The 13715-nt window shown below is 48.7% G+C and overlaps 1 protein-coding gene across 6 annotated transcripts in view; it reads left to right on the top strand.

Annotated features, from left to right (window-relative positions):
- ARHGEF9 (Cdc42 guanine nucleotide exchange factor 9) overlaps nucleotides 1-13715 on the top strand; it is a 191727-nt gene that overhangs the window by 77557 nt on the left and 100455 nt on the right. Inside the window, exon 1 of one of the 6 annotated variants that reach the window (XM_053989983.1) lies at nucleotides 9691-9779. The exons of 4 other annotated variants lie outside the window; for them this stretch is intronic. Coding sequence is in view for 1 of the 2 variants with exons in the window: in XM_053989982.1 (XP_053845957.1) it covers nucleotides 9778-9786 (9 nt within the window). In the remaining variant the exon portion in view is untranslated. Of the gene's footprint in view, nucleotides 1-9690; nucleotides 9787-13715 lie in introns of those variants that run through there. One more of the 6 variants, XM_053989982.1, reaches the window with a different exon arrangement.

The raw sequence follows: 13715 nt of genomic DNA, 5'->3' as shown, positions 1-13715 counted from the left end.
TGATTCTTTGCTTTGGCATTCTTCAGAGGGTATTGATCCAGCATGGTAATAAAATGAGTTGGATTAAATCAGGAGAAAATATAGCCTCTTCTGGAATAGTTTTTTATCTGACAAGGGCAGAGTTTTTTTCCCAAGTCTTTGACTGTATTGCAAGTAACACAAGTGTGAATCTTCCATGGTATTTCCTCACAAAGGGTCTCCTTTTGGGTTTAATGTTGTACCTGTGACAGTTCAGGTGAGTGCAGCCATCATCTTTAACAGGTGCAGTCCCAGCTTTTTTCTTTTACAGCCATAAATAGTGATATTTTTACACTGCCTGTTGTTGAAATATTTAAAATCACACTCCTGTTGATATTTTCCATTTCACTTGTAAGCAAAAATTAAACTCTTGTAAATCATCACAACCTAAAATATGGTGAAAATGAATTCAGTGAATCAAAGGGCCAAATGCTGCAAGTGGTGGAGATGCCCCTGAGTGGGGCAGGTCAGCAGCATTTTTCCTCACTTACTGTTTTCCACTTGGCAGTCTGAAAAATCACAGGGTATTGGAAATACAAAGTACTCTTTGCACTCAGTAATTCTAAAAATCTCAATGTGAAGTCTGGAAAAGAAAAGTAGAAAAAAAGCAGTTTGGGTTTGACTTTTGGTTTTGAAAGTTTGGATAAACAAAAGCAGCTGGTGGAGAGCAGCCAGGTCAGGGCAGGATGGAAAGAGAAGCTTGTGGTATCCAAGCATTAGGGAAAAATGGGACTGAAGAGGCCCAGAGCAGTTTTCCTGTGGAGATCAAAGGGAGCAGGGAGTGCTGGCTGCTGCTGGAGCAGTCCCAGGCAAGCTCCTGAGTGCTGTGGGTGTCCTGCAGAGGATGCTGCCCACTCTCCATGCCCTGTGGCCTCAGCAGGGAGGGATTTCCACAGCAGAGTGGGAAGTTTGGAAGTTTGTTCCTGTTCATCCAGGTCCCCTGTCACTGGAGTTGGTGCTTGGCTTGCCTGAGCTCTGCATGCAGTGAGAATTCCATGGGTGCTGCAGGGCTATGGAGCCCCCAAAGCCCCAAATCCATCCCACCAAATGCATTTCTTTGTGGGATTTTTCTTACAGAGTTGCTGTTCAGTTTTCCATTTCTCTTCCACTTTGGGGCTGCTTTAACCTTTTACATCCTCTTGCTAGTGCTGTTATGCCAAATGGCCAGGTTAAGAAGGAGCTGATGCTGTGGTAAATAAAAATGTTTGATAAATCCATGCTCCATGCTGATGATTGTCCTTGTGTCAGTCTCAGGAGGGGCTGGGAGGAGGCCTGGCTCCATTTCCATGGAGTTCCCACCTGCTGGATAAGAGACATGCCAATAACTCCTCTGTCTCCTGACATACATCAGGAGTGTCTGGAAAACCCTGGGAGGGTGCCATAGGCATAGGAAGCAGTATTTCGTGGAGCTCTGAGCAGGCTGTGCTTGCTGGGAATCCACACACCCCATGTGGTCACCATGTCCATCTGTCCCTCCTGCTCAAGGTTTGTGTTTGAGCTCTACAGCCTTTGCAAACCACAAGGTTTTTTAACTGCCGAGAACCTGATTTCCTTGTATCTCATCAAAGGGTTTTTCTTTTTTTAAACAGTTCTTGAAAAATCTCTGAAATGCTTCAAGCTGACATCTTAATGTATTTATGACATTAGCTGCTTCTGCTCTGGAATGGTTGCTCTGAATCTCTTTGAGCCTGGCTGTTATTTTGAACATGACTAATTCCCTGAGTGACTAAGCTCTTAGATAATAGGAAAAATTCATCAAGTTATCTCGGGCTCCAATAGTTTCTATTGTTATGAAAAGACAACTTAAGAAAAAAAAAAAAAAAAAGGATGTTTATTATGTAATATGGGCAGGGAGAGGAAAGGTGAGTGTTAGTAGGGACTGGCCAAGGTGCCATGTCTGGGAAAGGCAGGAGTGCAGCTTCAGGCTGTGACATCTCCAGCTTAGTCTGGATGAGAAGTAAAGAATTCCTTGACTGGAGCTCTGGTGACTCCCACTGAAGCCAAGGAGTTGTGCTCTTGTACAGAAGTGTGTTCAGAGGGGATCCCAGCCCCTTCCTCCCCATTCTGCCACACTGCAGAATTCCTGGGATGTGACCCAGGATAACGCTGGGCACACAGTGAATCGCACCGCACCTTCTCTGCCTGGTTGTTTCAGGCAGCACCTGAAGCACTCAGCACTCCTGCAGGGCTGTGTTCCAGGCAGCACAGCAAACCTCAGCTCCATCCCACTGGATTTTCCACTTGGAGCTGCTGATCACCAACACAGAACTGCCAATGTGCTGCTTGGAGCAGCCAGCACAGCACCAGGTGCCTTCCTCTGCCTGTGTGTGCAGCTGTGTCCCACACAGGGGGGGTTGTCCCTGTCATCCCTCACAGCCAGGGTCCCTTTGGCACAGCTGGGATCCCTCTGGCATGGCCAGTGTCCCCTTGGCTGTCCCACATTGGCACAAGCTGCATGAGGGCAGTGCTGGCTGTTCCTGGAAGGCAGCACCCTGTGCACACTCTCACTGCAAGGAATCCCACTGAGCTGGGAGAGGGAATGGAGCCTACCTGCCTCGCTTGGAGAAAGGAAAAAAAAATAGAGAAAGGCTCTAAACTTCTTTTTTAATGCTGATATTGCTGATAAAAATGAGTGCGCTATGTTCTATTCATACACCTACTGCTATCCATCTGGAGTTCCTACTTCATTGGGTTGGCTTGCACTGTTTTCTTCATTAAAAGAGTGCCAGATTCAATAGGCTGTTCCCTCTCCTTTTTTTTGGGAGGCAGAGAGAGGGGGAGAAAACGATTTCTATGAAACACATCCAATTCTCTGTGTTAATTTGTGTGAAGAACATGAGACCCATGGGTCAGCTTCTTAATGAGATGGTTTTTCCTTTTCTCGGTGTCTTGACAAGGAGAAGCCCAGGGAAGCCAGAGCCAAGTGTTGCAGGAGGGGGGTGAGGAGGCTGCAGGGAGCTCTGGCCGATCGCTTTTTGTCCTCATTCCCTTGCAGGTGCTGAAATGCACCCTTTGATTTTCATGCCAAAGAGTTTCCCTGTGCCTGTGCAGCTGAATTTCTCTGGGTGACACTGACCCTGAATTCAGAATTCAGAATTCAGTTTCTAGCACGTAATAATTTTTTTTCACACACCACTTTGCCCAGACATGTTCTGATGTGAAGATTCTGCAATTTACTGTCAGATTGCCTGGAGGGAGCACTTGCCTTCCCCGAAGGAATAGACGTGGCTTCTATTTTTTTTTTTTTTTGCAGTTTGGGCTTTGTTTTCTTTACCTTTTTCCAGGCTCAACAGTGAGCCCAAAAGCTGAGTAATGAAATTAAGGAGTAAAGGTTTTTTCAGACAAGGAGAACTTACATAAGATTGAAGCGAGCATCTGAATTGGATGGGTCCTTTTAAACAGAACTTGCTTGGCCCCTGAAGTCTTTCTCTGTGACCAGGGTAATTGGTGTTACCACATCTGATTTCTGCAGGATTTGAGGGGGGTTTATTTTCTTTTTCACCATTGGGAGTCCGAAGATGCTTCTGGAGTGCAGGCTGGAGTGTGCAGTAGATGCAAAGAGAGCAGAAAGCACTCGCACAACACCATTGCCAGGGGCAGGAGATTTTAGTCTGTCTTAATGCTTTAAGTTCAAGTAAACTTAAAAACAGGAGATCAGTTGTTCTCACTGCAATCCAGAGGAGCACAATGGACTCAGCCCCTCCAGACAGGCTCTCTGTGCCATTTCAGCATGGTCTGTGTAGTGTCCCAGGAGCTGTGGCACTGATTCCGTGGGGACATTGCTGCTGTGGCTCAGCTGCTGCCCATCTTTTGCTGGAATTCTTGTGGGTTTTTTTCTTGGAATGCTTGGAGCAGTGACCCAGAGATGCTCAGGTCCTTCCCTGTGGCCTCTGAGCTTTGTGCAGCTCTTGGCCAGGTGGTCATGCAGGTGCAGCTGAATTCAACCTCCAGCAGTGCCCTCTGTGCTCTAAACGTTGCAAAGTGGGCTAAGGAACTTAATTTCTTCTCTTCCCAGCACTCCTGGCCTTGCCACAAGGCATCTTGCTTCATGTGGTCCTTCCCTGTGCTCTCCCACATCCACCTTCTCTCCCACTCCACTACTTTGCTGGCTCTCAACTTATGCAGTCCTTTAGAAAGAGGAAATTACTGGAAAAAAGTCCCAAGTTCATGTGGACAGTGAGGAAGCTTTCCATTTAGGGATGGAATGGACAGGCAAGGAACTGTGGGTGACTGGAAAGCTGATTTTTCACAGCCAAAATCAGGCCCAAGTCCAAGTCTCTACACATATTCCTCCATTTTGCAGTTTGGGTAAGAAATTTTAGGTATTTGGGGATTTTTAAAGCTTCCCATGAAGCCATTCCATAAACATAAAAGATTATGGAGATTCTTGAGGAAGAAATCTGCCCTTTGCAGCAGCTCTGCAGCTCGCAGGCTGGTGCCTCCCATCTGGCCCAGGATGGAAAAGAGAGCTCTGTCAGGCATTCAGTGAAGAGAAAGGAAAAAGAGGCAACTCCCAGCTTAAGGAAATCCTCCTTTTTGGAAACATAATCATAATCTCGCTGGCCTTTAATCTCTGAAACCCCAAGCTTAATTCCTGCCTAGATTTAGGAAACAAAAAATTAATGGTTTTCTTATAATCTCTGCTGGAGTCTGAGAGTCACTCCCACGGTGTCCAACGTCACAGCAGCGTTTGTGAGCACCCGACACGGGACACTGGGAATGGAGGAGCAGGTGCTCACACATCCCTGCCTACCATGGCTGCCTGTTCTTCCTGGGGGCAGGATTAATTCAACTGAGAAGTTTAAACTTCCCTCAATGTGCCACAAAGCTCTGGGGTGGGGCTTGTGCTCCAGGCAGGAGTACAAAGGAGCTGAAGCAGTTTGGGGTTGACAGTCACCAGCAGTGTTTTCCCCTTGGCCATGGATTTCATCCATCCCGAGCAATTTTATTCCTGCTCAGATTCACAAGCCACACTGTTTTGTGTGAAATTTCCCCCAGTTCACTGAGACTTCTCTCCTTTGGCCAAAGGGCAGCAGATTTGGGCTCCTCCTGTGCCATCCCAGAGCCCTGCCACACCACTTCCTACAGCGGCATGGCTGGAATTCTCTGGTTGATTAAGGCTGAGAGTTTAGTGGCTCATTTTCCCAGGTAATAGAAGGTGGAGCTGGCGTGTTGGGACAGGACTCTGCACCTCACAGTCAATTGGAATTGTCTGTGATGAACTAGAGCCCTGACCAGTCTAAAGGAAACCCAGCAGGGTACAAATCCCTGCCACAGGAGCATCTAACTCTCCAGACTGCCTCTCAGGAGTCTATCTGATTTATTTTGTATGTGTGGTTTGACATTTCTTCATGTTAGTCTTAACAGTAGGAAACACAACATAATGAAAACATGATCTTCCTTTGTAATTATGACACAGTCTTTAGTCTGAGTTTCCTCTTCCAAGGTTAGGCATCTAAAATAAGTCACTCCACTCTGCCTGTCCCAGAGTGGAGGTTGTTAACTCTGCACAGGGATCGACAGCAGGAAAGGGAATTGGAGCTGACACCGTGCACAGCCCCACACCCCTGGACTGTCCTGGCACCTCCTGTGGTGACCTGGGACCTAACCTTGCACGGGGAATCCAGGAGCTGTAAGCGTTCCAGCCCCAAATCCTGGCTGCCGAGTGCGAGCTGTGTTTGCTGAGCTGCAGGAGTGGGATGTGCTAATTACTGGAGATGTCCATTGGAGGGAGACGTGGTCACAAGGCTGAGCTGGTGCGTTCTGCACGGGAGGATTTGGCATCATCCGTTTCCTTGGCTTGCTCCAAAATTCCTGTTTTGTAATTAATGTCAGTGTAGGGCCCCTCTGGTTATTATCCGGGTGTCCAGAATTCCCTGTCCGATACACGTGTCCATCAGATGGGCGCAGATTCGAAGCGGGATGGGTGTGATGGGGGCGGGAGCCCCGGCTCCTTCCCGGGCTGCTGTCCCTCCGCAGAGGTGCTGAAAATCCAACCTCCTTTCTGGTCCAGCCCTTGCTGGTCCTGCATCACAAACTGTGCTCCCCAAGGCTCCTGCGTGTTCTGTGCACTGAGGGACGTGGTGTTTTATGTAACTGGTACAAATCTTCCCGTTCCTCGTTTCGCTCTGTACAGAACCTGAGACCAAACTTGTCAGGAAGAATTCCATGAAGTTCAACTTTACCGTGGTTTTATATAAATCCCTGCTGTGTAGGTGTGCTTTATCAAGAAGGCTTCTAAGACAAGGTACCATCCATTTTCGTAGTTAAATTAACATTTAGTGCACGCAGAAGGCATGGGAAATTATATAAAGCAGCAAGTACTGGTGGGAATACTGTGAATATAATTTAAATAGACACTTCTCTGCAGTAAATCTGTTTGTGCTGCTGTTACACACACAGAGCCTCCTCTGGAGCCCCAATGCTGTCCCTGGGTGAGGTGAGGCACCCGGGCCTTTCCTGCCTGATCTTTTTTAGGGGGTGTTTCACCTGGGCAAGGGGATGCTGTGGCTGAGCCTCCCGGGGTGCAGCATCCCCCGGATGCAGCATCCCCCAGGCTCCCCAGGGCAGGCAGCACAGCCGTGGGGTCCCCGCAGCCCCCCGTGGTTCCCGTGGTGGGGGTTTTGGGGCCAGCAGCTCAGGAGGGGCTGGCTCTGTGTCTCTGTGTCTCTGTTTGTAATCCGTGCCCTCCCCCGCGCTCTGAGTGGCTCAGCTCTTGCAGAATGCCAGCCCCAGCCCTGCCAGGCTCGGTGCTGGCAGTGGAACCCTCCCGTTGGGCTCCGGAAGTGGTTAGTGAGCATGTGTGAGGTGTGCACCTTTGTTCTGGAGGTTTCCCGGCCTCTGCTGCTCCCCCTGCCCTGCTCTGGCTCCCCTGGCTCCGTGCAAAGCCTCAGGGCTTCTGCCGCGAAACCTCGCTGGCACTTGCAGGAGACAGAGCCAGGGATGGGCTGTGCTGCTGAGGGTCCCCAGGCCCTGGGGAGGGTGGGGGGTGGGGGGGTGTGGACCAGCAGAACATCTCCACCGGGCTTCTTCTAACATTTCCTCTGTGCTCCACACCCAGGCTCCCTCTGTGCTCACTGCAGTTTAGAGGAAAAGATAAACTGGCCATAAAATCCCTCTAGATTCAGGCTGCTTGTATGTTTTGGGGAAGTCATTGCTGCTTCTGAGACTGAAACTGGAATTTCCTGGCTGTTTTTGTAAGTTCAGGTTTATGTTTTGGAAAATTGCCTGTGTTGTTTTGGGAAAGGATGGTAGCAATAATAATAAATATTCCACGTCTATTACATGTTGGAACTAAACGATCTCCAAGGTCCCTTCCAACCTGAATCATTCTATGTTTGCTATTGTGATTAGTCTAAAATTATATCAGACAGACTGACTATCCTAAAAATGGATCCTTGATAGAAAATGCAGGTTTGGAAGCTGGGGATGAGGCACGTCCATCACCTGGATCCAGCCTGGCATGTGTGCTAACAGGGCAGCCTGGGGCAGATTTAAAGCAGCTTCCTGTGATTTTACAGGTGAAAAAGGGCTTTTCACTGTCCTCCTGAATGAGAAGCTCCCTGCCTGGATGGAGCAGGGGTCTCAGATGTTGGACAGAGGCTCTGGCTGGCACTTACCACCCAAAATAAACCACCCAAGGAACCCAAACTGTTCTTGTTTCTAATGCTGCTCAACACAACCCACCCTCTGCATCTGCAAAGCATCACAGCCTGCACGTGCTCCAGAGCTGGTCAGAAATGAGCAGGATGGTGCTGCCTGAGTGTTGGTCTGGCACAAACCAGGAGGCCACCGAGGGAAACCCTGTGAAGACCCAGTCCTGACATGGTCTCTCCTTTGATGGTGTTTGGGGTGGATACAGGACCCTCCTGTTTTTGAGGAAGCCCTCTGTCACAGAGAGAAAATGAAACCAAGCCTTGCATGAAACAGCTGGGTTTGGTGTTGGTGTGAATGGTGAGCTGGGGCAGGAGCATCACCCCCTGCCCCTTCCCCAAACGCTGGTGCCCTGGAAGGACACTGCAGGACAGGCTGCCCTTGGTGGTGGGGCTGAGGTTAAAACATGAAGCTGGCCACGTTTAGACATGAAAGTGCTCCCCAGCTCCCACCGTTTGCTGCAGGAGAACAAACGAGGTGCTGTGTGGTGCCTGTTGGCCTCATGTCTGTGTGGGAACGTTCGGAGGCGCAGCTTTCCTGGAAGGTGCCGTGCTCAGCCCCCGGATGCACATTTTAGTGCATTATGCATATGCATTGGCAGCATTTCTATATTTGTCTTTGTCTGGAAAATCATTTGCTTTTTCCAGCTGAGCGTATCTGGTCTGTGTGCGTTGTGATGCCTCTCTGAGGTACCTGCTGGTTCTGGGAGCTAAGACTGGGGTTTGGGATAGCACCTGGCACCTGGGCCATAAACCCTGAGTGTGTGTGTGTGTGTGATTTTAATGTAGGAATGAACATTTCTGGCTGCTGCAGAAGGAATAAAGGTTCTCCATCTGTCCTCCCCCCCTTTTATAGATTTCTGTCTGTAGAGTCAGAATTCAGTATAACTCTTAGATGGAGACAGCCAGTGCAGTGCTGAGGGGAGAGGTTATAGGATTCGTGATGGGAGAACGATTGCACAGAGCTAAAACGTGATTCCCCCTGCCCATCTCCCACATTTCAGGCCCACAGCGAATTCCCAGGTTACCATGAGTCGCCTTTTTGTTATTTTGGCCGCTTTGCTCCTTCTCCCCTCCCAGCTCCGAGCGGGCTCCCAGCAGCAGCGGCTCTCGGGGCTGTGTTTTCCAGGGAAGCTGGGCGCTTCCAGGGCAGCCGCATCCCGGGGCGGTGCGGAGCGGGATGTGCGCGGCTCGGAGCGCTGGGAGCCGCCTCGGGAGCCGCCTGGCCGGAGCATCCGCGCCGCCTCGGGAGCGCGGGACAGAGCCGCGGCTGCGTGGCGCTCTCTGTCACGGCGGGCGGAAGCCTCGCGTATTTATGGAGCCAGCGCTTCCTTCTGCGTTTGAGTGACAGCCAGGATGCCGTCGCTGCCTGGTCACTGGAGCTGATTAGTATGCGCCAGGGTCCGCCTCGTTCCGAGGGATGCAGCCGCAGCAGCTTGCAGAGCTGTCACACTCACACGGGCTCCGTATCTGCACTGGCTTGACGAATTAAAAAGCGAGCCAGCCAGCGAGAGAGAGACCCGGAGAGAGAGGGGGGACGAGACAGAGAGAGAAGCTTGCAGACAGCGCTCGCTCTTTTCCTAAAGGAAGGATTTTGCATCCCGAGTGCTCACTGGTTGTGATGATGCTTCACTTAGCGGGCTCAGAATGAGCTAGAGACAGCAGATAGGGGAGAAACTAAAGGCAGAGCACAAAGCATTACGAACCAACCCAAAACCAGGAACAGTTTTCTCCTCTATTCTAGCATGGTGGATGTATGGACAGTCTTACAGAGCAGAGGTTGACTTCTCCAAATCTGCCAGCCCCACACCTCGAACACTACAGTGTTCTGCATTGCACCATGACCTTGGATGTTCAAACGGTGGTCGTTTTTGCAGTGATTGTGGTGCTATTGCTTGTGAATGTCATACTCATGTTCTTCCTGGGCACTCGTTAAATGGATTTTTTCTCCTGAGCTGTTGGGGGCTACTACTACCACTAGCAATTCAACAAGAGAGCACGAGCGGGAGAGAGAGAGAGAGAAAGGCGAGAGAGAGAGAGAAAGAGAGAGAGAGATTTCTTACTGAGGGGGGAAACGCGTTGAGCTTCAACATGGCCTCGCTGTGATATGTATGACGTTGGTATTATTATCTCTCCCTAAATCTTTTGTCATGTCTTGTCTTTTAAGTATGCCTGTAAGTGTAGCTGCTTTTGCCGGGGTTTTAAATGTGATAATAATAGCGATCCAGTCCTCCGTGGTTCTGTGCTAGCAAGACAGAGCTGTGCTTCTTTAGGCAGCAGCAGAATGAAAATGATATGTCTGTGGTGAGCACTGGCTGTGTTGTTTTGCTTTCCTTTGAAATAGAGGCTCAAGTTAATAATAAGTCATTTTGTGTGCGATTTCTAGCGAGCAGTTAATGTGCAATGTCTGTGAGAGTAACCATGTAGGTGCCAGGTGAGAGGTGCTGCTGTGTGCAATGAAATCGAGCTATGGGCATTTTTTAGGGGGGAGGGTGGTGGTTGAGAAATCCTATTAAAGGATTAAATCTTTGCTAAATAACATTCAGCCACCAAAAAAAAAAAAAAAAAAAAGAGAAAAATTCTATTTACTGTATTAATCTATGTTGCCGTGATGATCTGATTTGATTTCTGAATATTCAACCCCAAAGCCTCCAAATTCTATGTCCACACTGATGTAACCCAGCTCCTTTCTTTAGAGATGTGAGAGGCACCAAAACATAACCTGCTGGGTTTTTATTCTGGTTGTACGTGGTTTCTGTCTCTGCAAATTGGGAAGGAAAGATCAAAGGGAGAAAGGGCAATGCAGCTTTGTTTTTCTTTGCTAAAGCAACAGATACAGAGGGGTTGGGTTTTGCTTTGATTTTCAAGAGATCTGATTTTGGCTTGCTTTTGTCTTTTTCATGTGTGTGTGTGTATATCAAATTTTGTGGAATGTATCTAAGAAAAATCTTTGCCCACCTCAAGGATAACGAGCTTTTGAGATGGGTTGCTTCGCGTGACTTTATTTACATTGATTTTCTGGAAAATGAAGTGCTAAGTTGTGTATTACGGGCTTGCTGGAAAGGTGTCCAGCAGTTAGAGGTGCTTCTAGCCCGACATTGCAATGTTTACAGCTTGCAAGCAGGGCTGGCGGGGGATCCAGTGGCAGCACGAGAAGTTTGGAGAGAATACGAAGGGAATGTCTGAAAAGAGTAATGCCTTTTCCTTTGGAAAATATATCTCTGTTCTGTGCTTCTATTAGAGATCTTCAGGATTTTTAAATATATTATTTCACCCTTCAGAAAAATCAGAATTGCTTAAAACAGGCAAAAATATCAGTTTGAAAATGTTTTTATCTTTGCTGATAGTCACTGGAATTTTATTGCCTTGATAATTTAATTTGTTCATGCTTATTCCAGCTGTCTATTGTTTATTTGATGTCCTTTGAAAAAAAAATCATGTAACTGATAGATAAAGACAAAGCTGGAGGTTACAGATGGAGACATGGAGTTATTTCCCAGTGGGGGTTTGTGTGCTGGGAGTTAAATGCCGAGCAGGGCTCAGGAGGCGACGGCTTTTCCATGGTGGCATGATTGGAAATGGAGTTAAATCCTGCAAATGTGGCACTTCCAAAGTGCTTTTAGCTCTAAATAAAAGAGAAAAAAAAATTCTCTGAGTCCCAGGGTGGGAACAATCGTCCCCAAAAGTGTTATGGGGCAGTTTTAGTGGGAGGAAAGGCAGGAGCCAGGGATCCAAGCCCAGGAAGATGCTCCGGTGCCTGCTGGCTCCGTTTGCTCTCTTCACTTGTAGCTATCTGCAAGAGGTACCTGCTTCACTTCACAACGGACTGAGTCAATCTTCTTCCCTAAAAAAAACCTAGTGAATAAAATTAATGCTGACGATGGTTTGGGTTGTTAAACAGCTGAAATTTGCTCTATTTACCTGTTGGCCATCCTGTGTCATTAGTTTTATAGGTTGCAGAATCTCCTGGAAAAGTAATAAGTGAGCTGAGATCACCATGGAGAGGGAATTGATCAAACAGCAGCCAAATCATCTTTTCAGGGGAACAGCCTTGAGCGACAAAGGGTTTTGGAGGAGAAAGGGTGGAAGAATGAGCAAAAACCCAACCCAAAACTGACCAGCGAGTTACAATGGGCCATAGCTGTGCCTGAATGTTTATTTTCTCAGGGCTCTCTGGCACTAAGGTTTACCTTTCAATATGATTTCTACGAGGAATGCCCAGTGCCTGCCGCTGTTTCCTGGGCGCATTCCTTGATCCAGAGCTCGTACTCCTGGGGAGATATCTGGGAATCGTGCATGTTTGGTGGTGGATGTTCCTGCCATGCCCCACGGCTCTTTCTGCAGTGCCCCCTGGTTCCATCCTGGGGGCTGTGCTGGGGCTGCATGGAGAGGCCAAGGGGCTGTGCACGCTCAGCTGCTGAGAGGGAGTGCCGAGAACCGAGTTCTTCCCGTCACGGAATGTGCTTGGGAGAATTCCTGTGATTTTATTACAACTTTTTGCCATTTATCCTCCTGAAGGCTGATGGAGTTAAAGAAGGAAAGTTAATGCAGAGCAATAGGAAAAGTTGGCAGCAGCAAACTTTGTTATTGTAGCAGCACTGTTCTCGTTACCTTGGGCTTCCTGTTGGAATTTTGGGGGAAAAGAGAGGAAGTGAGAGGCGAAACAGTGAGTGAGGGCTGGGCTTGCTGCTTGTTCAGCTCTGTTTCCCATGCCAGGCCTCAGACCACCTCTCCAGCCCTGCCCCAGCCCCAGTTTTGTATTTTGGCAGCTGCACTTTGGTGTTTCCAGGCGTGCGGGAGCCCCTCCATCCTGCCGAGCTGGGCACAGTGGCTCAGCCTCTGCTGAGCACTGGGAGCTTTCTGGGGTGACAGCGCTGCCAGTCCCCACTAGATCCCTGTGCCCCTAAGTGACTGTGCCTGCAGTATTCCGGGTGGCATTTGCATGCTGTGAAATTCCCTGGGATTGGAGCTTTCCGTGTCCTGGAGCTCTGTGGGGCCATCAGGGTCACGCTCGGGTCCCTGGGGACGCTTCTGACCCGTGACTGCTCTGGGTTTCTTCACCTTTGTGGGGATGCTCAGACCCAGGGGTGAGGCAGGGGGATCATTCCTTTAAAGGAATCAAAGTGCTGACCCTCTGGAAAATAAGGCCCCAAAGAAAAAAAATATGAATTTGTCTGCAAAAAGCATATTTGTGATGCATATAATCTCTTTCAGTGCTTCTGCTGTGTGTTTGCTGAGGCTGGGTGATGGGAGACCTGCCTTGCTGTTGTCTGCTTAAGCAGGATTCAATGTTATTTGCCACAGGATTCATGAAGATGCCTCTGCCTGTATCATAGCAACCCCCATTTCCCACAGTCCATAAAAAGTCCATTCCTCCCGAGCAGCAATCCGCCGTCTTAAAGATTCAGGCACCCTCCTCGGCAAGGGAAAGGGTGATGTGCCCCTCTCCGAGTGCTTCCCTGAAAGCTGAAGTGTCGGGATGATCCCGGCTTGTCCTGCCCGCACGGCGTTTTTAATGCTCTGTCTTTAAGGCAGATAAAATGCTTTCCTTTCAGGTTTCTCAAGGCTTCCTCCCCCACCCTGGCTATTTCCCACCTCTGTTTAAAACCTTGCATGACAAGTTGGAGGGGATGGGACAGCTCCGAGGTCTGTGACGCGGTGGCTCTGCCCTGTCCTGCCATTTGGCTTTTCCCCCCGGGATAGCAGCAGCACAGCCCTGGCTTTTGCCGTGTAGGGAATGAAGATCTGCTCCGATGCCAGCCCTTCTGTGGGAATGCAGAGGTGCTTTCTCAGCCCGTAGATGACTGTTATTAAGAGCTGCATGTTCACCTGACTCCTGCCCCCATCTGTTTGCATAATGTGGTTATATTTCTTTTTGGATCAGGTATTCAGTACACAGCCCAGCTGCTGTGTATAATGTCTGAAGGAAAATTGCCAAAAATCCATGTAAGTTTTTTGTTTTGTTGTTTTTTTTAAGTTGTTTTGCTTTTTTGTTTTTGTTTTTTTGGTTGCTTTGATTTCAGTTTGTGACTAGAACCCCTGTCT

Source organism: Vidua macroura, chromosome 14, assembly GCF_024509145.1.
Source record: "Vidua macroura isolate BioBank_ID:100142 chromosome 14, ASM2450914v1, whole genome shotgun sequence".
Taxonomy (NCBI): Eukaryota; Metazoa; Chordata; class Aves; order Passeriformes; family Viduidae; genus Vidua; species Vidua macroura.
This window is presented reverse-complemented; position numbering and strand designations above follow the sequence as displayed.